The sequence below is a fragment of the Cervus canadensis genome, chromosome X (genome assembly GCF_019320065.1).
Source record: "Cervus canadensis isolate Bull #8, Minnesota chromosome X, ASM1932006v1, whole genome shotgun sequence".
In the NCBI taxonomy this organism is placed as follows: domain Eukaryota; kingdom Metazoa; phylum Chordata; class Mammalia; order Artiodactyla; family Cervidae; genus Cervus; species Cervus canadensis.
In genome coordinates this window covers 143,002,429-143,029,455 of record NC_057419.1, presented here as the reverse complement: position 1 = coordinate 143,029,455, position 27,027 = coordinate 143,002,429, and the positions used below count along the sequence as shown (strand labels likewise).

The following is a 27,027-nucleotide window of genomic DNA, read 5'->3' as shown; positions in this document are numbered from 1 at the left end:
AAAAAAAAAAAAAGAATTACCATTTTATTGTTGTTGCTCAGTCGTGTTCGACTCTTTGCGATCCTATGGACTGCAGCACACTAGGCTTCCCTGTCCTTCACCATCTCCCAGAGCTTGCTCAAACAAACTCATGTCTGTTTTCATCCTGTTGTCCCCTTCTCCTCCTGCCTTCAAGCTTTCCCAGCATCAGAGACTTTTCCAGTGAGTCAGCTTTTTGCATGTGGTGTCCAAAGTATTGGAGCTTTGGCTTCAGCATCAGTCCTTCCAATGAATATTTAGGACTGATTTCCGTAAGGATTGACTGGTTTGATCTCCTTGCCGTCAAAGGGACTCTCAAGAATCTTCGCCAGCACCACAGTTTGAAAGCATCAATTCTTCAGCACTCAACCTTCTTTATGGTTCAACTCTCACATTGGTACATGACTACTCAAAAAACCATAGCTTTGAGTAGACTGACCTTTGCTGGCAAAGTAATGTCTCTGCTTTTTAATATGCTGTCTAGGTTGGTCATTGCTTTTCTTCCAAGGAGCAAGTGTCTTTGAATTTTAAGGGGCAGTCACCATCTGCAGTGGTTTTGGAGCCCAAGGAAAGAAAGTCTGTCACCATTTCCATTGTTTCCCCATCAGTTTGCCATGAAGTCATGGGACTGGATGTCATGATCTTAATTTTTTGAATGCTGAGTTTTAAGCCATCTTTTCACTCTCCTCTTTCACTTTCATCAAGAGGCTCTTTAGTTCCTCTTCACTTTCTGCCATTAGGGTGGTGTCATCTGCATATCTGAGGATATTGATATTTCTCCTGGCAATCTTGATTCCAGCTTGTGCTTCATCCAGCCCAGCATTTTGTATGATGCACTCTGCATATAAGTTAAATAAGCAGGGTGACAATATACAGCCTTGCTGTACTCCTTTCCCAATCTGGAACCAGTCCATTGTTCCATGCCCGGTTCTAACTGTTGCTTCTTGACCTGCATACAGATTTTTCAGGAGGCAGGTAAGGTGGTCTGGTATTCTCATCTCTTTAAGAATTCTCCAAAATAAGAATTTTCCACAGTTTGTTGTGATCCACACAGTCACAGGCTTTAGCGTAGTCAATGAAGCAGGAGTAGATGTTTTTTTCTGAAATTCTCCTGCTTTTTCTATGACCCAATGGATGTTGACAATTTGATCTCTGGTTCCTCTGCCTTTTCTAAATCCAGCTTGTATATCTGTAAGTTCTCAGTTCATGTACTGTTGAAGCCTAGTTTGGATAATTTTGAGCATGACCTTGCTAGCATGACAAATGAGTGCAATTTTGTGGTAGTTTGCACATTCTTTGGTATTGCCTTTCTTTGGGATTGGAATGAAAACTGAAAACCGAACTCTTCTGGTCCTGTGGCCACTACTGAGTTTTCCAAATTTATTGGCATTTTGAGTGCAGCACTTTCACAGCATCATCTTTTAGGATTTGAAATAGCTCACCAGGAATTCCATAACCTCCACTAGTTTTGTTCGTAGTGATGCTTCCTAAGGCCCACTTGACTTTGGACTCCAGGATGTCTGGCTGTAGGTGAATGATCATACCATTGTGGTTATCTGGGCCTTTAAGATCTTTTTTGTATAGTTTTTCTGTGTATTCTTGCCACCTCTTCTTAATATCTTCTGCTTCTGTTAGGTTCATACTGTTTCTGTCCTTTATTGTGCCCATCTTTGCAGGAAATGTTCCCTTGGTATCTCTAATTTTCTTGAAGAGATCTCTAGTCTTTCCCATTCTGTTGTTTTCCCCTATATCTTTGCAGTGATCACTGAGGAAGGCTTTCTTATCTCTCCTTGCTATTCTTTGGAACTCTGCATTCAGATGGGAATATTTTTCCTTTTCTCCTTTGCCTTTCACTTCTCTTCTTTTCACAGCTATTTGTAAGGCCTCCTCAGACAACCATTTTGCCTTTTTGCATTTCTTTTTCTTGCGGATGGTTTTGATCATCATCTCTTGTACAGTGTTACAAACCTCCGTCCATAGTTCTTCAGGCACTCTGTCTATCAGATCTAATCTCTTGAACCTACATGATGCAGCAATTTCACTTCTGGATACTTAATGAAGAGGATTGAAAGTAGGAGCTTGAAGAGATATTTGTAGATTCATGTTCACAGCAGCATTATTGACAGTAGCCAAAAGGTAGAAGCAACCCAGTGTCTATGGATAGGTGAATAGATAAAATGTGGTCCATCCATCCTGTGGAATGTTATTTAGAATTTCAAAAGAGCATTCTGAGACCTGCTACATTGTGGATGTAATGAGGACAGTATGGTCAGTGAAATCAAACAGTCACAGACAGCTACTGTATGACTCCACTTGCATGAGGTGCCTAGAGGAGCCAGATTCCTAGAGACAGAAAGTAAGGATGGTGTGGGCCACAGGCTGGGGGAGGGAAGGGGGGTTATTGTCTAATGGGGACAGAGTTTCAGTTTGGGGAGATGATGAAGTTCTGGGGATGGATGGTGGGGATGGTTGCACAACAAGGTGAAGGTGCTTCACGCCACTGAACTGTTCAGTTAAAAATGGTTCAGATGGTAAACTCAATGCTATGTGTATTTGATCGCAATGAAAAAGAAGAAGACTGAAAAAGAGCTTCCGACATACATACTGATGTTGGAAAGTATCCACAAGGAAGAAAGGTAGGACATGTGTGATGGTGGCAGCACAGGGAAACTGGTTCTGGGTAGCAGGATGAGCATCACTTTCTCTGTTGCATATTACCATGTCCTTCTGGAACTAGAACTGTGCGCAACTGGGACCTGAACCTGGGGCAACCTGGATTCCTCTGGAGGGTTCCAGAAGCCCATACACGGCCATGCTCTGCTCCTGCTCCTCCTCTTGGCCAGTGGGGCTGAGACCTTTCGCATCTGTGCCTTCAATGCGCAGCGGCTGACACTTGCCAAGGTGGCCAGGGAACCTGTGCTCGACACCTTAGTGAAGGTCAGTTCATCCCTGAAGGGAAGCCGGGCCCCTGAGGACCATGACCCAAAGCCCCTAGCCCTGTCTGACCAGGGGCATGTCCCAGAGAAGAGGGGGACATCAGGAGACATGGTGTGGCAATGTGGAACAGCACCTTCCTTCCCTGTCATTGGCCTCAGTCTCCTCCTCCGTGAAATGGGTGCAGTGTTGATGGCGATGGCATTCCATCTTCTCCCAGGGCTTTTCTAGCCTCATGGCTCTCTTGGGGCTGCAGCCAGCGTGTTATGACACTCATGGCCACACCACTGCCCGGTCCCCAGAGAGACCACCCTTCTCCCTGGGCAGCTGACCCTGAGTGGGGCTAGCCTTCCTGGTTTCCTGCAGATCCTGGCTCGCTGTGACATCACGGTGCTGCAGGAGGTGGTGGACTCTTCTGACAGTGCCATCCCCCTCTTGCTTCGAGAACTCAATCGGTGAGGAGGGCTCTGTGGGTCTTAAGGGAGGCCCCCCGCCCCAGAGCCTCAGGGTCGCTGACCCCAGGTCCCCTTTCCTGGCAGATTTGGTGACTCTGGGCCCTACGCCTCCCACAGCAGCCTCCTGCTGGGGCGCAGCACATACAAGGAGAAGTACGTGTATATCTACCGGTGAGCACAGACAGAGACTGAGGTGGCCTGGACGCTTGGCGCTGTGTAGTAGCCACAAGGGTGGCCCTCATCTTCACATCGTACTTCTCATCAGAGGTGTTATCCCGGGGTCTTCCCGTTCTCTAGCCCAGACAGGTTTGGTGCCCATGTTTCCCTCCAGCAGTATGTCTTCCTTCCCCAAGCATAGACGTGGGCACCCCATGCCTCCCCCCTGTGGAAGCCACTGGGGCTCAGGGCAAGGGTGGCCCCCTCTTTGGGAGTGACTGGTTGCAGCTCCTGGGAAGAGACTCCCTGGGGACCTGTCTTGAGTCCTGGGCAGACGCAGTTTCTGGAAACAGCCCTCAATCCCTGGGAGGACAGCCTGGGGGGTCAGGATTGAGAGGGCAAGAGTGGCCGTCGGGGATGGAGACCTGCCATTCGGCCTAAGAAGGGAGGAAGTCTCAGCCAGGCTGCAGCCCGGATTAAGCTGGGACAGACGTGCTAAGGGAAAGAACCAGTCACAGAACACTACGTATTATTTGATTCCATTCGCATGATGTGTTCAGCAGAGATGGAAAACAGATCAGTGGCTGAAGGGGAGGGGAAAGGAGACTGCTCATGAGTGATGTTTCTTTGGCGTGCTAAGACTATTCTGAAATTGATTGTGGTGATGGTTGCACAACTTTGTGCGTTGCCACTGAACTGTGCATGTTAGACAAGGTGCTTTTATAGTAAGTGAATTCTAGCTCAATCTAAAAGAAGTTCTAGAAAGAAGGGCTGGAAGGCTGTGCTTCCATGAAATAGAGCTGCTGGTGGTGGGTCCCCCTCCCTGAGTGCCAGTTCTGATGCGGGCACTTGCAGACCAAGAGCAGTGACACAGGGCCACTGCTTCTTGTCCCTGGTCCACCAGGTCACATGAGGCAGAGGTTCGGGACTCCTACGTGTACGAGGATCAGGATGACCTCTTTACCCGGGAGCCCTTTGTGTGCTGGTTCTCTTTACACAGCAAGGGTAAGAGGAGGGGGTAGAACGGTGGTCCCACTATGGGGGAGCAGGAAGCGGGGTCTGGAGGGTTCTGCTGGGGGGCGGGGGGGGGTCGGTCATCCGGCAGGGACCAGGCCGGGGAGGGCCAGGAGTGGCTGGGAGCCCTGTGTCCCTGGGATCTTGCAGTTCTTCCCAGCCTGGTGCTGGTCCCACTGCACACCACTCCGAAGGCCGTGGAGACAGAGCTGAATGCCCTGTATGACGTGTTTCTGGATGCTTCCAGGCGCTGGCAGACCAAGGTAAGGCTGGGCCGATTCTATGGAGGGAGGAGGGCCAGGGCAGCTGGGTGGTCGGGCCCAATGGCTGCCTGCATCTCCAGGATGTGATCCTGCTTGGGGACTTCAATGCTGACTGCGCGTCGCTGACCAAAAAGCGCCTGGATGACCTAGTCCTTCGGACTCAGGCCGGCTTCCACTGGGCCATCGCTGACGGCGTGGACACTACGGTGCGGGCTAGCACCCACTGCACCTATGACCGCATTGTGCTCCACGGGGAGCACCTCCAGAGCCTGCTGCGTGGCGCAGCCGCCTTCGACTTCCCCCAGAGCTTTGGGCTCACTGAGCAGGAGGTAAAGCAGTGGTGAGGCCACAATGGGCTCCCCGAGAAGCCCCTCGGGCCTGAGACTGATGCTTTGTCCCCCTCTGCCCGCCCCCAGGCCCTCAACATCAGTGATCACTACCCTGTGGAGGTGGACCTGGCGCTGAGCCAGGCAGCGCATGGGGTCCAGCCCCCCGGCCTGGCCACTCTGTGGCTGTCACTGCTGCTGCCCCTCCTGGCCCTCCAGCTGGGCCTGGTGGCCTGAAGCCACTGCGTACCTGCTGCCCCAATGTGAGGACTGTCCTGTCTTCTGGACTCAAAGCCCTGCCCTGCTCCTAGCCTGCCCTGGTGCCACCCCCCTGTGTGCCTTCGCTTTGGGTGTGTCCTCTGGTCGGGCCTGTGCCTGCCTGTCATCAGAAGGTGGAAAAGGCAGGTGGGGCCCTGGGGCTGGACCCATGCCACTTGTCCCCAGGGTAGTGTCAAGAATGACAGTAGGCTGGGGTAGGGGGTGAGGGGCTCAGGAGAGGTGATCTTGGCTCAAGGGCAGGGCTCAGAGAAGGGAATCGCAACAGATCAAAGGATTTTATCCTGAGAAAACCATCCACTCCAAGAATAGAAAGCCAGATGACACAGACATTACATGTGTGTAGCAGACGTGCCAAAAGGTCATCTTTAACATACACAAGACTCCTAGGAAAAAGTATTAAGACCCCAGGAGATACAAGGATAGAGATCAGCAGTTTATACACACACACACACACACACATAAACTAGAAAACAACAGGAGATACAAGGGTAGAGATCAGCAGTTTACAAACAGACACACACACATAAGAAAACAACAGCAAGTGGTCAAACTCATTGTAATTTAACCAGATGCTGTAACACCTCTGGCCAAATCCATGTTCAGAACCACAATGCAATCTGGCCCCTACCACTCAGGGTGTGGTCAAGCACTGCCTAGAAGAGGCTGGTCACCAAGGCTATAGATGCACACAAAGTATCTATAGAAACCAGTCATCATGTAACAATTATAGTTTGTAAATATGCAGTCCTATGGGGGGTAAAAGGACACACAGCAAGTTAATAGCCCCATTTAGTGTTTTGTCAGCACAGAACTCTTCCCCACCTCCCTTTTCCAGAAAACAGACCTCATTACAAATCTGGACATCAGATCCATCATACTGTGAACTATCTGTGATCTAGAAACATCTACTTGAGGTACAAGGGTGGCTCAGCTAATCAAGAAAACGCCTGCAATGCGGGAGACCTGGGTTCCATCCCTGGGTTGGGAAGATCCCCTGGAGGGCATGGCAACCCCCTCCAGTATTCTTGCCTGGGAGATCCATGGACACAGGAGTCTGGCAGGCTACAGCCTCCAAGGTCACAAGAGTCAGACTCAATTTAGAGACTAAACATTTCCGCCATAGCAACTTGATGTCAGGGGTGGTGGCCCTGAAAATGAAGTCCTATAAGGGGTGGTGGACTAGGCTTAAGATGGGGGAGGGCAACAAGGTTTCTCAACAACTCTAAAGACAGGAAAAGGTGGTTAGGCACAGGACAGATGTTTACTCTAGGGCTAACTGGACGACCCCCACCTCCAGGGCTGTCTGGTGAAGTTCCACAGCAGCCTAAGGCCAACATTAGACCACAAGCCCTTTTCCATCATCCAGGGTGTGTGCTTCAGTGTTCCACATACAGGTCAGGACTTCAGAACTGACTGCCTGGGGTCAAGGCATGTACCTCACTGGCCTTACTGTCAACTGGCCAGCTTGTCAGCCTTCTTCTGAAATGACAGCAACCCTTGGGGCTTCCAGAGGTTCCCCACCCACCATGAATTCAGATGCAAAGACAGATGGACAGGAAATAGCATTTATTGGTGAGCGTGATTAAGGAGGGAACAGAGCTGATGCTCATGAGTGCAGGGCCCGCCATTTGTCCAGGGGACCACGATTAGGGATGTATTTGACCCCACAGCCGTCCGGGATGAGTCGCTTTTCTGCCACCATGTTCTCAAATTCATCCGCATTGAACTTGGTAAATCCCCACTTCTTGGAGATGTGGATCTAGAGAGAGATAGAAACAACTGAATCATGGGCCCTGAGGCCAGGAGCAGAGAAAGGGGAGATCAAGGCTGCAATGTTCCTTACCTTCTGACGGCCAGGGAACTTGAACTTGGCCCGGCGGAGGGCTTCAATCACATGCTCCTTGTTCTGCAGCTTGGTGCGGATGGACATTATGACCTGGCCAATGTGGACCCTGGCCACTGTGCCCTGGGGCTTTCCAAAGGCACCACGCATACCTGTCTGGAGTCTAGATTGAGAAACAGCAGGCCAGTCATGAATGCCCACTAGGAAGAGTTGTCTCCAAGGTCCCTTAGGGCTACCTGTACAGGCAACAGGTTGCATACACTACCAAGGAGGCTGCTGTTTGCAGCCATTGCACACTGGGCCCCCATGGGGAAAAGAGCACAGTCGGCTTAATTGGCTGCAAAGAACAGAGAACTGAAAAACAGACTAGCTAGAGTCCCTGCAAGGTGCCATTGGACTCCTCTGAAAGCCAACCAACCTATGACCACCCCAGCAACCTGCTTGCTTGCAGGTTATGTCATCAGGTGCAAAGAGGAGCTATTCCCACAGAAGCACCTCGCAATGTTGCCCAGAGCCATGATGCCTTTTGAGCTTCTTTCTGGGACTCTGGGTTGTTCAATGTCCACTGAGGCCCACTTGCTAGCACTTTGGCCTGGCTTTGCTGTGGGTCAATCTCTGTGGGGCCACCTCTCTGCCCTGGTTGATGAAAATCATCAAGCCCAAAGTAAAGGTCTCAGGATGCAGCTCACCTATCAGCTCCAGCGCAAGACAACATCTTGTTGATGCGGATGACATGGAAGGGGTGGAGCCGCACTCGGATGTGAAAACCATCTTTGCCACAGCTTTTCACCATGTACTTGTTGGCACAAATACGGGCAGCCTCCAGGGCTACGGGAAGACAAAATGCCACAGAAGCATTTACCATGACTCTCTGTCTTGGTGGGATGAGTTTAGCAAACCGGCTAACGATTGGGCACTTGTGATTAATAAGCTGATCATTTCAGTGCAGTGAGTTCCAGGTTTGGCTGGGGGGAACGGCACATACAAGGAACCGGGCAACACTAACAAGGAAGCCTGCCTCACCTTCAGAGGAGAGCTGCTCATACTCATCTGACACCATGTGGCCACAGAGTGGGAACTCATCCACTTTGGCCTTCTTACGCCCCAAGTCGAAGATGCGGATCTTAGCATCTGGAAAAAAAAAGACAAGACAACCTTGCTTAGTGTGGGAGTCCCATAAGAAACTAGGTCATCCAAACCTGTTTGGAAGCTTTGTCCCTACTTACCAGGGACACCTCGGCAGAAGCGGGACTTTGGGTACGGCTTGTTCTTACAATACCGGTAACTGCAGGGAAGAGGACCCAGGTTAGAGAGGGTTCATAAACGAGCTCTACAACATGCACGTTGAGAGTTTCACACATGTTAATCTCCAAGCTTGGTCTCCTTTACAGGAAATGGGCATTAAAGCAAGTCACCCATGACAGGAGATTAAAAAATAAAATACCATCCTCGATCCTGTTGTTTTAAACGTCATATAATTCTAACATTCTGAAATACACTTTCTCGGTTTAAATAGAAAATAGCACAGTTCAAGCCATCCACCTAAATGGACTTTGGAGCACGTGGCATTAAGTTCGCCTCCAAGCAATGTGAAGGGCTCCCGGCGCCCCCTGCAGGGCCGAGGCGGCTGAAGCCACTTTTCCGGGACTGCCGTTGGCATCCGAGGCGCCCACATCGCACGTCGCCTGGAAATTAGATGGGAATGGTACAGAGGCCCCGAGAGGAAACTAAGCCGACGAATTTTCAAGTCCAGAAGGCGGGATGCAGGGTAGACCATCGTGTGTACCCCTACAATGGGGCCATCGTATGCAAAATTGGGTCAATCCACCGCTAAAACAAAATGGGGGAAGACCTCAAGTGACCTGGAATGTCTCAGAGAATACGCAGTCCGTCCCCAGGACAGAAAAGCCGCACCAGGGAGACCCCACCCCACTGTTACTTTTAACGGTTAAATGGCTGTCCTCTCGCTTCCCAGCAGTGAAAAAGGATGGAGTAGCACTCACCACCGGGCGGGGCGGCGGCCCATGGCGACACCAGGATCTTCAGTGGCTACAATGAAACAAAGTCGGAAAAGAAGTCGAACACAGGTATTAAACTAGAAGAAGTGGCAAGGGCACAGCCATACGCAGAGCCCGCGACTACTCACCGTGCCGAAGGGAAAGAGGCGCTCCCACCCCTGCGCAGGTCTTATATAGGCAGCCTATCTTCACGCGTAGGAACCATAGAGTCCAGGCGAGGACGCGTAGACGCTCTATCAGACTTCCGGACCATAGATGCAGCGATGCTCTGCGCCTGCGTGCGGTCGGAGCTGAGCACATGCGCAGACCGAGAAGGCGGCTGGGCTCCCGACCGCGGGAGGCCAGCTGGCGAATGGGGCTTTGCCACATCGGCGCGAGAACCCAGCTTCCGGCTGGCCATCTTGGGCGTAGAGCTCTTGCCCGAGGCTTTGCCGTAACTGTGAAAGACGTTATGTTCCTACAGTTGAAAGAAGTACTCTCAAGTGGGGGTTCACGGCGGCCACGTGCGTGTTCCCGGGCATCGCGGAGCCTGGGACAAGCCCTCTCCGCCTTCCCCAGCGCCCCAGAGCTCGGCAGGGACGCGCCCGGCTGGAGGCTCAGCCTGCATTCCTTTGTCGACCGGGAGGCCGAGGGGGAAGCCCGCCCCTGTCCCAGCCCCCGCAAAGAGTCTTGAACCCACTTGTCCGTGAGCAGTACCCATGTTCCCCTTCTCTGAAGACCCAGGGCGGGGCGGGAGAGCAGCGCCAACCCCAGGTGGTCTGCGCCTTCCCGCGAGAAAGGCCAAGGAAAAGACGCCACCGAGGTCCAGGGCTCAGGAGACCCCACCCGAGCACCGTTGGGCCTACCCTGTCCCTTGCAAGAAATGAGACGTTGTTCTCCACAGGGTGCCTTGAAGAAGGGGAAAGTAAGCTGGTGATCCCCCTCAGATGGCAAAGGAACACTGTCAGTCCTGGGCTGCGCCCCAGTCCTGGCCTCTGAGAGCTGCCTTGACCGGTACTCCTGGGAGATTCCACACTCCCAGGGCCCAGAATCTGGTACTCAATGCTCCATGCCCCCCAAAACACACACACACCCGCGATGCGGTTCTTTTTGTTCCCTGCCCACTGAATTCCAGCACCTCCTAAGTGTGCCTTTGAAATGTTTACAGATAAAGCAAGGATCCTTCCCCCACCAACCCAAGGATAGTATCCAGAGAAGTGTGCAGAACTAATGTTCCTACCACCAGGGATCTGAACGTCTGCCAGAGGGGCCCAGCCTTCTAGAGGTGAGGACCGCAGGAAGGTAAGGAAGTTTTGAAGGCATCCCCATGTCACTTGACAGATGTGACGCACCTCTTCTCCAGGACGGCCTGTCACTTTAGTGCATGGGTCCTCTAGGAAGGCGTGGGAAGATTTGCTGTGTGCACTTCCAGCTGTGGCACGGGGTCTTTCTGAGGGAACTTGATCTCTCATTCCATCCAGAGGCCTTACCTCTGGAAATGGGGTGAGATGTGACTATCCGTGGGGGCAACTCAACTCAGGTTTTTGGCTCCAAGAACTAGAACATTTAGGGTTGTATAGTATACATCAGGCAGAGCTGGATCAGCTGTTGATACTGTTCACTCACTCATGTCTGAATCTTTGCAAACCCATGGGATGCAGCTTGCCAGGCTCCTCTGTCCTCCACTGTCTCCCAGAGTTTGCTCAAACTCATGTTCACTGAGTCAGTGATGCTATCCAACCATCTCATTTTTCTGTCACCCACTTCTCCTGCCCTCAGTTTTTCCACCATCAGGGTCTTTTCTAATGAGTTGGCTCTTCGCATCAGGAGAAAGGATTGGAACTTCAGTTTCAGCATCACTCTTTCCAATGAATATTCAGGAGTGATTTCCTTTAGGATTGACTGGTTGGGTCTCCTTGGAGTCCAAGGAACACTCAAGAGTCTTCTCCAGCACCACAGTTCCAAAGCAACAATTCTTCGGCGCTTAGCCTTCTTTATGGTCCACTCTCACATCCATACATGACTACTGGAAAAACCATAGCTTTGACAATATGGACTTTTGTCGCAAAGTGATGTCCCTGCTTTTTAATGTGCTGTCTAGGTTTGTCATAGCTTCCTTTCCAAGCAGCAAAGGTCTTTTAATTTCATGGCTGCAGTCACTGTCTGCAGTGATATAGAGCCCAAGAAAATAAAGTCTGTCATTATTTCCAATGTATCACATCTATTTGCCATGAAGTGATGGTACTGGATACTATTAACTTTTTTTTTTTAACTTTTTTTTAACTGTTTTTTGAATGATGAGTTTTAAGCCAGCTTTTTCACTCTCCTCTTTCACATTCACAAAGAGGCTCTTTAGTTCCTCTTGACTTTCTGACATAAGGGTGGGTGGTTCCTCTTGACTTTCTGACATAAGGGTGGGTGGTGTCATCTGCATATCTGAAATTATTGATATTTCTCACTGCAATCTTAATTCCAGCTTTTGCTTCACCCAGCCGGGCATTTCACATGAAGTACTCTGCATAGAAGTTAAATAAGCAGGGTGACAATATACAGCCTTGACATACTCCTTTCCCAATTTGGAAGCAGTCTGTTTTTCCATGTCTGGTTCTAACTGTTGCTTCTTGACTGGCATACAAATTTCTCAGGAGGCAGGTAAGGTGATCTGGTATTCCCATCTCTTTAACAGTTTTTTACAATTTGTTGTGATCCACATAAAAGCTTTAGCATAGGCAATAAAGCAGAAGTAGATGTTTTTCTGGAATTCACTTGCTTTTTCTATGGTCCAGCGGATGTTCGCAATTTGATCTCTGGTTCCTCTGCCGTTTCTAAATCCAGCTTGAACATCTGGAAGTTTTTGGTTCATGTGCTGTTGAAGCCTAGCTTGGAGAATTTTGAGCATTACTTTGCTAGTGTGTGAGATGAATGAAATTGTGTGGTAGGTTGAAGATTCTTTGGCATTGCCTTTCTTTGGCACTGGAGTGAAAACTGATCTTTAGCAGTGCTGCGGCCACTGCTAAGTTTTCCACATTTGCTGACATATTGAATGCAATACTTTCACAGCATCATCTTTTAGGACTTGAAATAGCTCAGCTGGAATTCCATCACCTCCACTAGCTTTCTTCATAGTGATGCTTCCTAAGGCCCACTTCACTTTACATTCCAGGATGTCTGGCTCTAGGTGAGTGATTGCATTATTGTGCTTATCTGAGTCATTAAGACCTGTTTTGTATAGTTCTTCTGTGTATTCCTGCCACCACTTAACTGCTTCTGTTGGGGCCGTACCACCTCTGTCCTTTATTGTGCCCACCTTTGCATGAAGTGTTTCCTTGGTATCTTTGATTTTATTGAAGAGATCTCTACATTTTCCTATTCTATTGTTTTCTCTGAATTTCTTTGCATTGATCACTGAGGAAGGCTTTCTTATCTCTCCTTGCTGTTCTTTGGAACTCTGCATTCAGATGGGTTTATCTTTCCTTTTCTACTTTGCCTTTTGCTTCTCTTCTTTTCACAACTATTTGTAAGGCCTCCTCAGACAACCATTTTGCCTTTTTGCATTTCTTTTTCTTGGGGATGGTCTTGATCGCCACCTCCTGGACAATGTCCCAAACCTCCATCCATAGTTCTTCAGGCAGTCTGTCTATCAGATCTAATCCCTTGAATCTGTCACTTCCATTGTATAAACATAAGATTTGATTTTCATCATACCTGAACGGTCTAGTGGTTTTCCCTACTTCCTTCAATTTAAGTCTGAATTTTGCAATAAGGAGTTCGTGATCTGAGCCACAGTCAGCTCCGGGCTTGTTTCTGCTGACTGTATAGAGCTTCTCCATCTTCAGCTGCAAAGAATATAATCAATCTGATTTCCATTTTGACCATCTGATGATATCCATGTGTAGAATCGTCTCTGGTGTTGTTGGAAGAGGGTGTTTGCTATGACTAGTGCATTCTCTTGGAAAAAATATATGCTCAATCTGATTTCAGTATTGACCATCTGGAGCAGGGTGCCCAACTATTTCTTCCCTAGAGGCGCTGTGGTCTTTCAGAGCTTTTCAGGGATACTAATGTTCCTGCTCCAATGGCTGTGTCAGTGCCTCACAGAAAAGAGCTGATTTCTCTCTCCGTAAGCTTTTGGATATGTACAAAATGAAGCAGGGCAAAGGCTAACAGAGTTTTGCAAGAGAACACTGGTCATAGCAAAAACCCTCTTACAACAACACCAGAGACGACTCTACCCATGGATATCAACAGATGTCAATACTGAAATCGGATTTATTATATCCTTTGCAGCCAGAGATAGAGAAGCTCTATACAGTCAGCAGAAACAAGACTGGAGCTGTGACTCAGATTATAAACTCCTTATTGCCAAATTCAGACATAAATTGAAGAAAGTAGGGAAAACCACTAGACCATTCAGGTATAACCTAAATCAAATCCCTTTCGATTGTACAATGCAAGTGACAAATAGATTCAAGGGATTAGATCTGATAGACAGACTGCCTGAAGAACTATGGACAGAGGTTCATGATATTGTGCAGTAAGTGGTGATTGAGATCATCCCCAAGAAAAAGAAATGCACAAAGGCAAAATGTGTGTCTGAGGAGGCCTCACAAATAGCTGTGAAAAGAAGAGAAGCAAAAGGCAAAGGAGAAAAGGAAAGATAAATCCATCTGAATGCAGAGTTCGAAACAATAGCAAGGAGAGGTAAGAAAGCCTTCCTCAGTATCACTGCAAGGAAACAGAGGAAAGCAATAGAATGGAAAAGACTAGAGATCTTTTCAAGAAAATTAGAGATACCAAGGGAACATTTCATGCAAAGACGGGCACAATAAAGGACAGAGGCAATATGGACCTAACAGAAGCAGAAGACATTAAGAAGAACTATACAAAAAAGGTCTTAATGACCCAGATAAGCATGATGATGCGATCACTTACCTAGAGCCAGACATTCTGGAGTGCAAAGTGAAGTGGGCCTTAGGAAGCATCACTATAAACAAAGCTAGTGGAGGTGATGGAATTCCAGCTGAGCTATTTCAAATCCTAAAAGATGATGCTGTGAAAGTGCTCCACTCAATATGTCAGCAAATGTGGAAAACTTAGCCGTGGCCACAGCACTGCCAAAGGTCAGTTTTAATTCCAATCCCTAAGAAAACCAGTGCCAGGGAATGTTCAACCTATTGCACAATTTCATTCATCTCACACACTAGCAAAGTAATGCTCAAAATTCTCCAAACTAGGCTTCAACAGCACATGAACCGAAAACTTCCAGATGTTCAAGCTGGATTTAGAAAAGGCAGAGGAACCAGAGATCAAATTGCTAACATCCACTGGATCATTGAAAAAGCAAGAGAATTCCAGAAAAACATCTACTTCTGCTTTATTGGCTACACTAAAGCCTTTGACTGTGTGGATCACAACAAATTGTGGAAAATTTTCAAAGAGATGGGGATACCAGACCTCATTACCTGCCTCTTGAGAAATCTGTATGCAGTTCAAGAAGCAACAGTTAGAACCAGACATGGAACAATGGACTGGGTTCCAAATTGGGAAAGGAGTATATTGTCAATAGCCAGCATCAAGGCTGTATATTGTCACCCTGATTATTTAATTTCTATGCAGAGTACATCATGCGAAATGCCGGGCTGGATGAAGCAGAAGTTGGAATCAAGATTGCCAGGAGAAATATCAGTAACTTCAGATATGTAGATGACACCACCCTTATGGCAGAAAGCTAAGAGGAACTGAAAAACCTCTTGATGAAAGTGAAAAAGCTGATTAAAATTCAACATTCAAAAAGCAACAATCATGGCATCTGGACCCAAGACTTTATGGCAAATAGATGAGGAAACAATGGAAACAGTGACAGAATTTATTTTGGGGGCTCCAGAATCACTACAGATTGTGACTGCAGCCATGAAATTCAAAGATGATTGCACCTTGGAAGAAAAGCTATAACAAACCTAGACAGCATATTATAAAGCAGAGACGTTACTTTGCCAACAAAGGTCCATCTAGTCAAAGCTATGATTTTTGCAGTAGTCATGTATGGATGTGAGAGTTGGACCATAGAGAAGGCTGAGCACCGAAGAATTGATGATTTTGAACTGTGGTGTTGGAGAAGGCCCTTGAGAGTCCCTTGGACTGCAAGGAGATCCAAGTAGCCCATCCTAAAGGAAATCAGTCCTGAATATTCATTGGAAGGACTGATGCTGAAGATGAAGCTCTAGTGCCTTGGCCACCTGATGCAAAGAACTGACTCATTGGAAAAGACCCTGATGCTCAGAAAGATTGAAGGCGGGAGGAGAAGGGGATGACAGAGGATGAGATTGTTGGATGGCATCACCAACTCGATGGAGATGAGCTTGAGCAAGCTCTTGGTGTTGGTGATGGACAGGGAAGCCTGGCATGCTGCAGTCCATGGGGTCGCAAAGAATCAGACACAACTGAGTGACTGAACTGTACTGAAGCCTTTGTATTCTTTCCTCCACCTCCTGTCAGGGCTTTTCTGGCATCAAAACCTATGAAATGCAGGTCAGCAGTAGGTCCAAGTATCAGTCAGCCACCCATGTGAAGTGTGTGCTAGACTACACAGCAGCTGCATGTCCTAATACTGATGCTTTCAATCAGAACCCTCTAGTAAATAGACCTCTAACAGTTAATCCACTTCATTGATTAGCACAGCTCACCTACTGAATCGAACTTCCTGAGAAGCTCCTACCACAAATGTGCGAATAAAGTTAAGCTGGTAGATAGCAGTGAAGTCTGGAAAATATTTACTGATGTATGAGCTATTTCCTGAAGGGTCAGACTTTGTGTCTGTCACCTCAGTCATGCAGTAATCGGACCCCACTTACAGGACTCATGGCAACAGGAGGTGGTGGCAGAGGGTCTGGAGGACAGTCAGTGTCCCCTTGCAAGGCATCAGCACCAGGTGAGGTAATGACACAGTCCTCAAAGGACAGAACGCCAGCCTCCCAGACACGGCTGGGCAAGCTACTTCCATCAGCAAGGGAGGCTCTGGGGGACTGGGGGCTTGCTGATTCTCAGCTTCCACCGAGGGCAGCCAGATATCCTGAGTCTCAGTTTCAAGGCCCCACTCGTCCATGCAGTGCCCTGCCTTTCACCTAGGAAATGCAGAGAGGCTGGGAATTCAAGCGACCTGGGGATTCTGCAACTGACACAGTGGAATGCTGTGTTTGATTTCCAGTCCCGTCAGCCCTACAGGCACAGGGGAATTTGCAGGATGCCATGGAAGAGCTGTGGCTGTCATCCTGTGACTTGAGCTGAGAGGTAAGGCAGGTGTCCTTGTCAGTTTCCTCCCAGGGACACTGCAGTGACTGCACAGCCCAGGCTTGGTCCCTGGCATTCCGTCCATGACAGTTCAGGGTAGCAGCTGCTCTGGCTCCTCGGGCACTTGCTGCCCTTGGCCCTTCACCCCATTCGAGTGCAGGGAGCAGAATGGTGAGACCCCCGCAGGTCATGGGTGCCTTGAGCCCAGGTGGTCACTCAGGGATGGCTCGGAGAGCTGAAGGCACGCAGCGAGTACAGGAAGCAGCTGTCACCCCAGACCCAGGGCAAGAATGGAAGGGGTTGATGTCATCAGAAGCCCGGAGGCCAGGATGAGGGGCCACGAAGACCGGCCCATCTCTCCTCCATGTCACTGCCTTGTCATCTTCTGAGTCATCTATCTGTGGTTTGATTCATCAGTTGAGATTCTTATTTCAAAGACTGATTTTGTTTCTAATGTCTAAAGTTCTTTTTTCGTTTTCAAATCCACCTAGACTTTTAGAATTTATATTTTGATTCCTTCTTTTGTATCTACTTTTTAAAGTTCTTTTTTAATTGGAGAATAATTGCTTTACAATATTGTGTTGGTTTCTGTCATATGTCAACAAGGATCAGCCATAGGTATACATATTTCCCCTTCCCTCTTGAACCTCCCTCCCACCTCCCACCGTGTGTGTCTCTTTTGGTGTCTTGGAGGCCAGTGAAGATTGGGGGAGTTGCAGTAGTCTTCATTCACAGGAATGCAGACAACTGGTAAATATCCATGAAAACTGCTCTCTGATCTCATGAGAATTCAAAGGTACTGTCTATTTCAAAGTCCCCCCTGATTAGGCACAAGAGTACAGGTGTTTCTCTTTCTCACCTCCTTCCTTTATAGACTGGTCCAAGGCCCGGGGATATTCACTGGGACTCACCTCCGATGCCTTCAGGACAAGCTGATGTGTGATACCATTGCCCAGGAAGCTCCCTGGGAGCCAGATGGAGAGTGTAGTCTGCAAAAGGGCTTCCCTGAGAGTTCGGTTGGTAAAGAATCCACCTGCAATGCAGGAGACCTCGGTTTGATTCCTGGGTTGGGAAGATGCGCAGGAAAAGGGATAGGCTACCCACTCCAGTATTCTTGGGCTTCCCTGGTGGCTCAGCTGATAAAGAATCCCACCTGCAATCCGGGAGAGCCGGGTTCAATCCCTGGGTTGGGAAGATCACTTGGTGAAAGGAAAGGCTACCCACCCAGTATTCTGGCCTGGAGAATTCCATGAACTGTACAGTCCATGGGGTCGCAAAAAATCAGCCACGACTGAGTGACTTTCACTTCACTTTACAGCCTGCAAAAGGAGGTTAGGCTTAGAGGCCAGTGTCCTTAACCACCCCTCCCTCCTGCTAGCTAGAGATTCAGAACAAACTGCTCAAGCCTTCCATGTCCTCATTTGCTCATCTGGAGAAGGGGGTGACATGCTACCGACTTCCTAGGGCCACCACGAGGGTGGGATTGGTGAGTCCAGGCCTGTAGCAGACACTCCCAGCCCTTACTGAAAATTATATCATCTGGCTTCTGACAGTGATGCCCTGGGGATGTAACAGGGCCACTCCTCTCTTTGAGGGACCTGCCAGTGTTTCATGAGGATAGGTGGTGTCTTCAATGTGAGTTTGCAGACCAGTCTTTAGCTGGCCCTCTGGGAGTCCTGAGTGGGAAGCCAGAGGTGAGGCATCCCTTCTGGGAGCATGCGCTCTGCCGGGAGCATGTGCTCTGCCAGGAGCCTGGCAATACGACCACAGTGTGAGGGTCGGGGGGAGCCTCCCTCAGCCAGTGGTTTGCTGAAGCCCCACTGTCTGTGGCAGAGGGATGGAAGCCCCTGCTTGCAGATGATGGGGACCAGTCTTCTGCTCACTCAGACCCATGCTGGGATGGACCCAGTTCTTTTACAGCCTTGTCCTTCCTTCTCACCGTTGGAGGTGACTGTTCAAGAACACTGGTTTTAGGTGGATTCTTGGTTCTTATTTGTGCTTTCCCCATGGATCTCACTTGCTCATCTGCGGGCCACCTGTGCATTTAAATAAATAATAAATAATGCATTAAAAAATACTCTCTTCTCAGTACACATTTCTTCATCTTTTCCCCAACTGAGTTGGCATCCCAGGAGGGCAGGGGCTGGGTGTCTGAGAGGCACTGGCCCCAGTCCTGGCCTACCTAGCCTGGGATCATATGACCCCACCAACACACACACAGTAGTGGGGCCTGCAGGACAGCAAGAATCAGCCAGCCTGGGTCCACGAAGCATTAGGTGTGGGAACTTGGAAAGTCTGCCCTGTGTCACATGACTCTCCTCACTTGAGGCAGGACAACTTTGTGCCCAAGATACACAACCCAGAAATCATCAATCCAGAGTTTAATAATTTGGTCGCATAAAACTGTGTAACTACTTGACAGCCAAAACCGGCCAGCCTAGTCTTTTGAGACAAGAGACGGGAATTCCACAGTGGTCCAGTGGTTAAGACCCCATGCTTCCACTCCAGGGGACGGGCTCGGTTCAATTCTTGGTCTGGAAATTAAGATCTGGCATGCCATGCTGTGCAGCCAAAAAAGGAGAGAGATCCCTTTCTTCCACAGCCACTAAGGTGCTCGGTCCTTCTGAGGAAGCCAAGGCCATTTTGGGGTGAGGCCCTCACTTCATCTGGAGACTGGCACTGAGCCAGCAGCCCCACTGAGCACTCGCCCGCACCATGGCCTCTGTCTCGGAGCTTCCTTGCACCTACTCGGCCCTCATTCTGCCCAGTGAGGTGATGGTCACAGAGGATAAGATCAGTGCCCTCGTTAAAGCAGCTGGTGTAAATGTTGACAGTTTCTGGCCAGGCTTGTTTGTAAAGGCCTTGGCCAGTGTCAGCATCAGCAGCTTCACCTGCCATGTGGGGGCTGGTGGACCTGTCCCGACAGCTGGAGCTGCACCACCAGAAGGTCCTGCCCCCTCCACCACTGCTGCCCAATCTGAGGAGAAGAAAGTAGAAACAAAGAAAAAAGAATCTGAAGACCCTGATGATGACATGAGCTTTGCTCTTTTTGACTAAACCTCTGTAGTAACTTCCCTGGTGGCTCAGGTAAAGCATCTGCCTACAATGTGAGAGACCCGGGCTCGATCCATGGGTCGGGAAGATCCCCTAGAGAAGGTAATGGCAACCCTCTCCAGTACTCTTGCCTGGAAAATCCCATGGATGAAGGATCCTGGTAGGCCACAGTCCGTGGGTTCGCAAAGAGTTGGACACAATTGAGCGACTTCACTCACTTTAGTAACACATTCAATAAAAAGCTGAGCTCTTTAGAGAGAGAGAGACTGAGAGAAAATCTCTGCAGTATATGGAACACAGGGCTAACAGCCCTGCTATATGCTGATCAGGGTCTTTTGGGGAGGCAGCTGCTTAGTATCAGTGAACATGTAAATGCCCATAGGTTTTGAACTGGCAGTTCCACTTAATTATCTTAGCAGGAGATTTACACATCTTCAGAGCTGCTAACAAACAAATAATAAGAAAAAGAATGGAAAAGGTAACACTACATGGGGATTTGTTACGTAAACTGTAGCACATGTGCTCCATCCAATATCTTGTGGCCAAAAATGAAATGAGCTATACTTTTGTGTACTGACATGGAAGAATTTTGCAGATACATTATTGCTAGTTAAAATCACACTGAATATACAGGATGTGTGTTTTTTTAACCTGAGTGAGGAACTATGTAGGTGATCCCATAGAAGAATATAGTTAGAGGTGAGAAACAGAATTGTTAACAGTGTTGCCTAAAACAATGTTTTGTAAAAACCTTCAATTATGTGCTTAAAAAATATCTGGGGTGGTAAGGAAAAATGGTCCAGCCACAGTGGAATGCAAATTGGCAGTTTCTTCCTAAGGACACAGCACTTGCACTGCTGGGCATTCATGCCAAAGAAATGGAAAATTCTGACCACAGGAAAGCCTGGATACAAATGTTCAAAGAAGATTTTTTCTAGAAACCTAAAAGTGGAAACGGGCAACATGTCCTTCAGTGGGTGAAGGCTCGAACAACTGTGGCTGACCTACACCAAGGAAGAAGCCTAGCAATACAAAGGGAAAACTGACTGCTGAAACCAACTAACTGTTGATTGAGATGGATGGATATCAAGGGCAGTGTGTGATTGAACAAAGGCCCATCCTGGGTTTCAAACTGCGAGCACATGGAGAGGCATGCAGCATCTCAGCTCCCCAACCAAACAGAAATCGAACCCAGGCCACCGGCAGTGGGAGTGTGGTGTCCTAACCACTGGCGCACGCGCGCATACACGCACACACACAGAGAACCCTGAGCAGCTTTCCGATGGTACCAATGCCACCTCCTGGTGTGAGGGCCCACTGGGTACGCAACACGCTGATGCTGGGGCAACAACGGGAGGGGCATTTCCCTGTAACTTCCTGTGAACTTAATTCCTTCATAATACAAGCTCACACCAAAGGCACACAGCAGGGCTTGGCGTGTACACATCGGATCACTCTGTGTGTGACTCTGCACGGACTGTCCGGATTTCCCCGCGGGAAAGTCCAGGGGCCCACAGCACGCCCGCCTAAGGACTGAGGAAAGAGTCCGACGGCCGAGCGGAGGGCGGAGCTCACACGATCTGCTTGCTCTGATTGGGCCAAAAGGTGCCCGTCAAAAAGAGGGATGGGCTTGCTCGGCGCTGGAGGGCGGGTGTTCTCAGGAGTCGATCATGGTCATTGGCAGAGCCAGCCGGAAGAGGTGGGCAAGAAGGCGGTGCTCCACGACTTCTGGTGGGCGGGCTGAGGAGGGGAGTGAGAGGCGACAGCCGCAGGGACGCTCAGGGCGGGGTTCGAAGCACGGAGACGGCCCCCCGCTTCTTGTCCCCGCCCTCCATCTCCGCCCGCTCTCTGGGTCAGGGGTGGGGCCAGAGCCCAGCAGTTCGCTGGGTTGTGCGCCCTCTCCTGGGGAGAGGGCGAAGAGACGCCTCCCCGGAGCCCTTGCTGCTAAGTCGCTTTAGTCGTGTCCGACTCTGTGCGACCCCATAGACGGCAGCCCACCAGGCTCCCCCGTCGCTGGGATTCTTCAAGCAAGAACACAGGAGTGGGTTGCCATTTCCTTCTCCAGTGCATGAAAGTGAAGTCGCTGAGTCATGTCCGACTCTCAGAGACCCCATGGACTGCAGCCCACCAGAGCTCCTCCGTCCATGGGATTTTCCAGGCAAGAGTACTGGAGTGGGCTGCCAGGGCCCTGGAGACCTTGGGGATTCCGTCAGGGCCCCACCCCCCGCTCCCAGCAGGACTCCGCCTGCTGTACTGAGGGCGTCTGGCCCTCTAGATGGCCCGGGGACAGTGTATTGGGGGCGCCCAGGGACCGGGTGAGCGGGGATGGTGGGCGGCAACCCCACCAGGATGCTGCCAAAGAGCAAGGTCAGGGGGTCTCCACTCGGCCCCGCCCTCCAGTCCTGGCATCTGAGGGCGGCCTTGGCCCGCGTACCTGTTTCCTTCCACCCTCCCAGCGTCTAGAATCTGGCCTCCTCCAGCCACGCCAACCCCTTGCCCGGCCCACCGTGTTCCATCACCCGTGAGTGTGACTGGGACGATTCTCTGTGAAGCCCGGATCCTTCCCTCTTCCCCCCTGCCCCACATGGAGTAACAAGGGAGAGGTGGGCAGAGCTGAGCCCAGTGCCCCAAAACGTGGAGTCAGGCAGGGGTGCCATGCTTCTCGAGGTGGGGAGGGCCCAAAGTGACACAGTCTTGCCCCTGTCACTCGACAGGTGTGGCCCGCTGGGAGGGAATCTCGCCCAAGCACTCCTGTTCTCCAGGACCACCTATGGTTGCAGCCCTCAGTGCCTGCTGCCTGCCTCTTCCCTGGAAGGTCAAGGTGAGTGAGCCCAGCAGGGAGAGAAAGCCCATGGCTTCACTAGGAGTGGATGAGATCAGAAACCATCCATCCCGATGGCATCTGAGGGCGGCCTTGGCCCGCGTTCCTGATTCCTTCCACCCTCCCAGGGTCTAGAATTTGGCCCCCTCCATCCATCATGCTGGAAGGGGCGTGAGAACACCTGGAAGGCTCACTCAAAGCCGGCTGCAGGGCCCCGCCCTAGAGTCTCTGATCTTGCACATCTGGGGTGGGGTTTGAGCATTTGCGACTCCAACAAGCTGCTGGTCCAGAAACCCCACAGTGAGAAGCACTGCTCTAGAGGCCCGAGACTCCTAGGTGTGTGCCCCCTGCCCTCCTCCCAGACTGGCTCTCTGCAGGGTCCCCACGGGGCTGGGAAAAGCCAGGAGGCTGGTGGCTCTCGCGAGATCTGGGGCTTCCCGTTCAGCGTTGAGCAGTCGTCACCCTTCCCTGCCTGAAGCCGAAGGAGGGGACTGTCCACAGCCCAGGCAAGATCAGGTGTCAGGTTTGTCGAGTTGCTCAATAGCTCCTCACTTGGGCTGATAACATCTGAACACGTAGGAGGGTGGGGTGAGATCAGATCCAGTGGCTGGGTGTGGGGATGGAGGAACTATCTGATGAGCAGAGGAAAAAGGCATGCATGTCGAGCTCAGGGATGGGAAAGGAACATCAGCCCTGAGACCAAGTGTGGGTCTAGGGGAGCATGGAGACCCGAAGGGCTTCCCAGGTGGTGCTAGTGGTAAAGAACCCACCTGCCAATGCAGGAGACATGAGGAGATGCGGGTTCAATCCTTGAGTCAGGAAGACCCGTGGAGGAGGGCATGGCAACCCACTGCAAGATTCTTGCCTGGAGAATCCCATGGACACAGGAGCCTGGTGGGCTACAGTCCATGGGATTGCAAAGAGTCGAACACGACGAAGTGACTTAGTACACATGCACAGAGACCAGAAAGGAGGTTGTCTGCCCAGGAATTGCCCTGATAGCTGTCTGGTCTGCAGGTGTGGTCAGCCTTCTCTTGCTGGTGGGAAGCCACTGCCTTTCCTGCCACACGTTCCTCACCAAGAGGATCTCCCATCCCCTGGGTGACACTGCCCAGACCTCCTCAACTCCAGCGCCATTACCCACTGCTTTGGCCAGTCTTTGCCGAGGCTGGTCTGTCTGTGGCTCCAGGATGGCCCACCATCCAGTTGGAGCCGCAGATCAAAAGCAATGCCAGTGTCCAGCTGCCCCATGTACACAGAAGCAGCAGCTCTGGGACCCCAGCCCCCGAGCACATTCTGGCTGTGAGATCATTTCGGGTGGTGGTGGGAGGGCGCTTTGGTTGGCATTTTCCAAGGCCCTCTCCTGCACTCTTTTCCTTTGGGTAGCTGGTCTTTTCTTATTGACTGGTTCAAGTTATCTATACCTTCATGATATGAGCCCTGAGTCACATCTTGGTACTATTTTTTGGCCCACTTTGTCACTTGTCTCTTGACTTTGTGGTTTGGGGTTTGTGTTTGGCTAGGCAGACGATCTTAGCATTTGTGTCATCAGACTTTCCAGGCTCTTCCTAATGGTTTCTGGGGTTTCTTGTCGATTTGTTTGCTGCCAACTGACTTAGGGTGATCTTCTCCATTTAAAGTCATCGTGTATAAGTTACCCATTGCTGAGTAACAAGGGGATACCCAGGTGATGCTAGTGGTAAAGAACCTGCCTGTCAACACAGGAGAAATAAGAGACATGGGTTGGGAAGATCCACTGGAGTAGCAAATGGCAACCCACACTAATACTCTTGCCTGGAGAATCCCATGGACAGAGGAGCCTGGCAGGCTACATCCATGGGGTTGCAAAGAGTTGGACACAACTGAAATGATTTAGCATGCAAGCATGCATAGCAAATTACCCTATACAGAGTGTAGTCCCTTAAAACAACTTGCACTCATAATCTCCCAGGTGTCTGAAGGATAGGATTCTAGAAGGCCTGGCTGGGGCTTCTGGCCTGGGGTCCATCACAGGCTGTGGTCAAGGCTTCTCCAGGGCCACAGCCCTCTGGTCTGCCTGGGGTGTTGGGGCGGGAAGGGGACAGGCTCTGCTTCTGGAGGACTCACGGGGCTGCGGCAGGGGACGGTCCCTCCCCATCAGGCTGCTCGGGTCAGGCCTTCCCCAGATCCAGTGATCTCAGAGAGACAGAGCAGCCCTGAGATGGAAGCCAAAGTGTTTGTCTCATAACTCATCTCGAGGTGACACTCCCTCACCTCTGCTGTGTTTTTATGGGTCACACTGGTCACCCCATGGAGAAGAGAATGGTACCTGTGTGGGCCTAAGTTCTTCACGTTCGTGGCATGTGAGAAGGCTCTCAGGAGTGTCTCTGCCCCTGAGCCCAGGTGTGGGACTCCCGGGCTGCCCGGGGCCCCTCAGGAATGTGTCCTTTGTGGAAGAAGGTGTGGCGGGTTCCAGGCCGGAACCAGGCCAGGCCAGGCGTGTGTTGTAAGGGCAGAGAGTGGCTTTTCACCTTGAAATGGTTGCAGAGAAAGCCCACGGAAAGCCAGAGAAACAGAGACCATGTAATGATCCCAGCATGGCCTGCAGAGCCCGTGGCGTGTGCCCTCTGCCCTCTGCCCAGGTGTCTGCAGCCTGGAGGGCTGTCCCAGCTGCTGGTGTAGCCCTGGGCACAGGTGCAGAAGGTTTCTCACCCTGGCACACTCAGACCTGGGCCCAGTGCCCTGTGACCTCTGCAGTGTCCTCACCCTGTGGTCAGCCCTGCCCACACCCCCTCCTTCCCAGGGGGCCCCCGTTGAGGGGGTGCAGGCTGACAAGCCCCTTTTCTTCAATGACTGTGCCTGGTAGCCCCAGGCTGGGCTGGTGCCAGCCTGAGGTGGCAGCCGAGTGTCCCTTTGGTCCCAGGAAGGCGCTCCAGCTGTGCCCATGGGGGACATGCCCACCCCCCCCGTCCTGGCTGGGACTGAGACGGGACTTCCCGATGACACGCTTGGTGGCTCTGAATGTGTCATGCAGCTTCTGTGGGTGGTGAGAGCTCCTCCTGTTGCCTCTTGCTTCTGGGCAGCACTGGGGCCCTTGGAGACAGCTCCCGGCCCCATCCGTGGCCACCACACTCTTCTCGAGCCTGAAGACCGTGGCCTCGGGAGAGCCAGGCTCTCTTGGACGGGCACAGTCTGGACAGCGGCCCAGCCCCGGCCCCGCCCCACTGTCCGCCTACCTCGGGCCTCACCCTCAGTCCTCATCCTCTGCCCGCTGGGCACGATGGTGCCTGCCCTCCAGAGCTCAGGCATCTGGAGCGGCCCAGCCTCTGCCGGTGCTGGGTCCCAGAGCAATCCCCCTCATTCAGCCCCACTCCCCAGGCTGTGGCCTCCCTGGGCTCATGGGGACCTTGCAGACATCCATGGCAAGCATTGGAGCTGGCTGAGGCCAGCCTGACCTCTGAGCAGCACAGCGTGCCCCTGCTGGGTGCATAAGTCCTGCTGGGGGTGCCCGTGGCCTGTGGAAGAGGCTGCTGTAGGTGGCTGGCCTTGTCCTCTGGGGACCTGTCCACAGCTGGGACGTGGAGTTGGATCATACACACAGACACACAGACACACAGACACACACTCGAGTTCCTGGCGGCCAGCATCCATCACTCCTCATGTTCGCTGACCCTGACTTAGCGGCTGCTCCCCCCTTGGCCCACTGTCTCTGTCGGGGTTCCAGCAGGGTCCCCGTCAGTGCCCTGGCCCTGCACCCTGGAGTGGGGTGTGGCCACCCAGACCAGGGCCTGTGCGGGTCCTCCAAGGGTCTCTAGACTGTCGCTATCGTTGAAACGCTGAGACTCCCTCTCTGTGGGTGGGTCGCCGTCCCATCCTGAGGCGCGCTGTGCACCTCACTTCACCTAGGTCTGGCCCACCCTCCTGGGGGAGCGGGCACCAGGGAGGGTGGGGTGCAGGGGTGCCCTGGGGTGGGGGTGGCTGGCCATGGTATGGGATTGGTCAGCTCCCCCATCCCCCCGACTCAGAGCAGACAGGACCTGCAGGATGTGGGGGCCGCTCCCCACAGGGTGACCAGACACCCCCTCCCAGGCTTAGTAGGGAAGAAGGGCCCTGGCGGGCGTCTGTGGCTGGACCCCTCCTCTGCTCTGGGCACCTGGTGGCAGGCAGGTCTCGGCCCTGGGGCCTGTCAGGGCTGGGCCCCCTCCCCTGCTGGTTCTGGATGGCAGGGAGGACTGTCTGCCCTTGGCAGGCTGGTCCAGGGAGCAGGCAAGAGGCTCGGGGTGAGTCGGGGTGCGGAAGTGGTGCCTGGTGGGCCGGCGGAGGTGAGAAAGGGCTGATTGGGGGGGGGGGTCCCTTTCCCCGCCCCCACCCCTTCTCTAGGACTTCTCTAGGCCTGCATCTGCCTCTTCTTGCCCCCTTGTCCAGCTGAGCAGCTTCTAGAAGTGTATCCTGTAAGACCAGTGGCTGTACACGATCTGCCTGCTCCCTCCATGGCAGAAGGGGCTGGGGGTTGGGTGAGCCCTTGATCTGGGCCTGGGGGAGTTGGCCCCCAGCCCGTCTGATCCTGTTCCTCTCCCTTCCTGAGCTCACGCTTTTGTCAC

At 51.5% G+C, this 27,027-nt stretch overlaps 3 protein-coding genes, 1 long non-coding RNA gene and 1 other non-coding gene across 9 annotated transcripts; 3 read left to right on the top strand and 2 right to left on the bottom strand.

Moving 5' to 3' along the window:
• Nucleotides 1–2,778: 2,778 nt before the first annotated feature.
• DNASE1L1 (deoxyribonuclease 1 like 1) lies at nt 2,779–7,156 on the top strand (the record flags this gene model as incomplete). The annotated part of the gene is made up of 7 exons (XM_043459861.1): nt 2,779–2,955; nt 3,319–3,407; nt 3,492–3,578; nt 4,468–4,568; nt 4,728–4,840; nt 4,921–5,169; nt 5,257–7,156. Coding segments are annotated over 7 exons (963 nt in total), but the record flags the coding sequence as incomplete, so codon positions are not given.
• Nucleotides 6,997–9,435, bottom strand: RPL10 (ribosomal protein L10). Of its 2 annotated transcripts, XM_043458495.1 has the most exons (6): nt 9,292–9,435; nt 8,515–8,573; nt 8,312–8,419; nt 7,978–8,116; nt 7,289–7,451; nt 6,997–7,204 (listed from the first exon to the last, which is right to left on the bottom strand). In XM_043458495.1, exons 1-6 carry the CDS (start codon nt 9,312–9,314, stop codon nt 7,052–7,054), a joined length of 645 nt encoding a protein of 214 aa, XP_043314430.1. In that variant the 5' UTR covers nt 9,315–9,435; the 3' UTR covers nt 6,997–7,051. The 2 variants fall into 2 exon arrangements, with proteins under 2 accessions (XP_043314430.1, XP_043314431.1); XM_043458496.1 differs by lacking the exon at nt 6,997–7,204 and having other exon boundaries at nt 7,332–7,440.
• On the bottom strand, nt 7,497–7,631 carry LOC122436173. The gene has a single exon (XR_006267932.1). It is a non-coding gene; the product is annotated as a small nucleolar RNA SNORA70 (small nucleolar RNA).
• An 84-nt stretch (nt 9,436–9,519) lies between the features above and the next one.
• LOC122434789 lies at nt 9,520–17,690 on the top strand. 4 transcript variants are annotated; one of them, XR_006267454.1, is made up of 3 exons: nt 9,520–10,340; nt 10,454–10,570; nt 17,447–17,690. It is a non-coding gene; the product is annotated as an uncharacterized LOC122434789 (long non-coding RNA). The 4 variants fall into 4 exon arrangements; XR_006267452.1 differs by having other exon boundaries at nt 10,454–10,587; XR_006267451.1 differs by lacking the exon at nt 17,447–17,690 and adding an exon at nt 14,902–14,960 and having other exon boundaries at nt 10,454–10,587.
• A 1,488-nt stretch (nt 17,691–19,178) lies between these two features.
• LOC122434786 (60S acidic ribosomal protein P1-like) lies at nt 19,179–19,720 on the top strand. Its single transcript, XM_043458494.1, has one exon. It carries the CDS (start codon nt 19,288–19,290, stop codon nt 19,627–19,629), a length of 342 nt encoding a protein of 113 aa, XP_043314429.1. The 5' UTR covers nt 19,179–19,287; the 3' UTR covers nt 19,630–19,720.
• Nucleotides 19,721–27,027: the final 7,307 nt, after the last annotated feature.

Coding starts and splice junctions, on each gene's coding strand:
- RPL10 (XM_043458495.1), bottom strand. CDS start 9,314: ATGGGCCGCCGCCCCGCCCGGTG. Junction 8,420..8,514: donor CTTCTGCCGAGGTGTCCCTG/GTAAGTAGGGAC, acceptor TTTTTTTTCCAG/ATGCTAAGATCCGCATCTTC. Junction 7,205..7,288: donor AGTTCCCTGGCCGTCAGAAG/GTAAGGAACATT, acceptor ATCTCTCTCTAG/ATCCACATCTCCAAGAAGTG.
- LOC122434786 (XM_043458494.1), top strand. CDS start 19,288: ATGGCCTCTGTCTCGGAGCTTCCTTGCACCTACTCGGCCCTCATTCTG.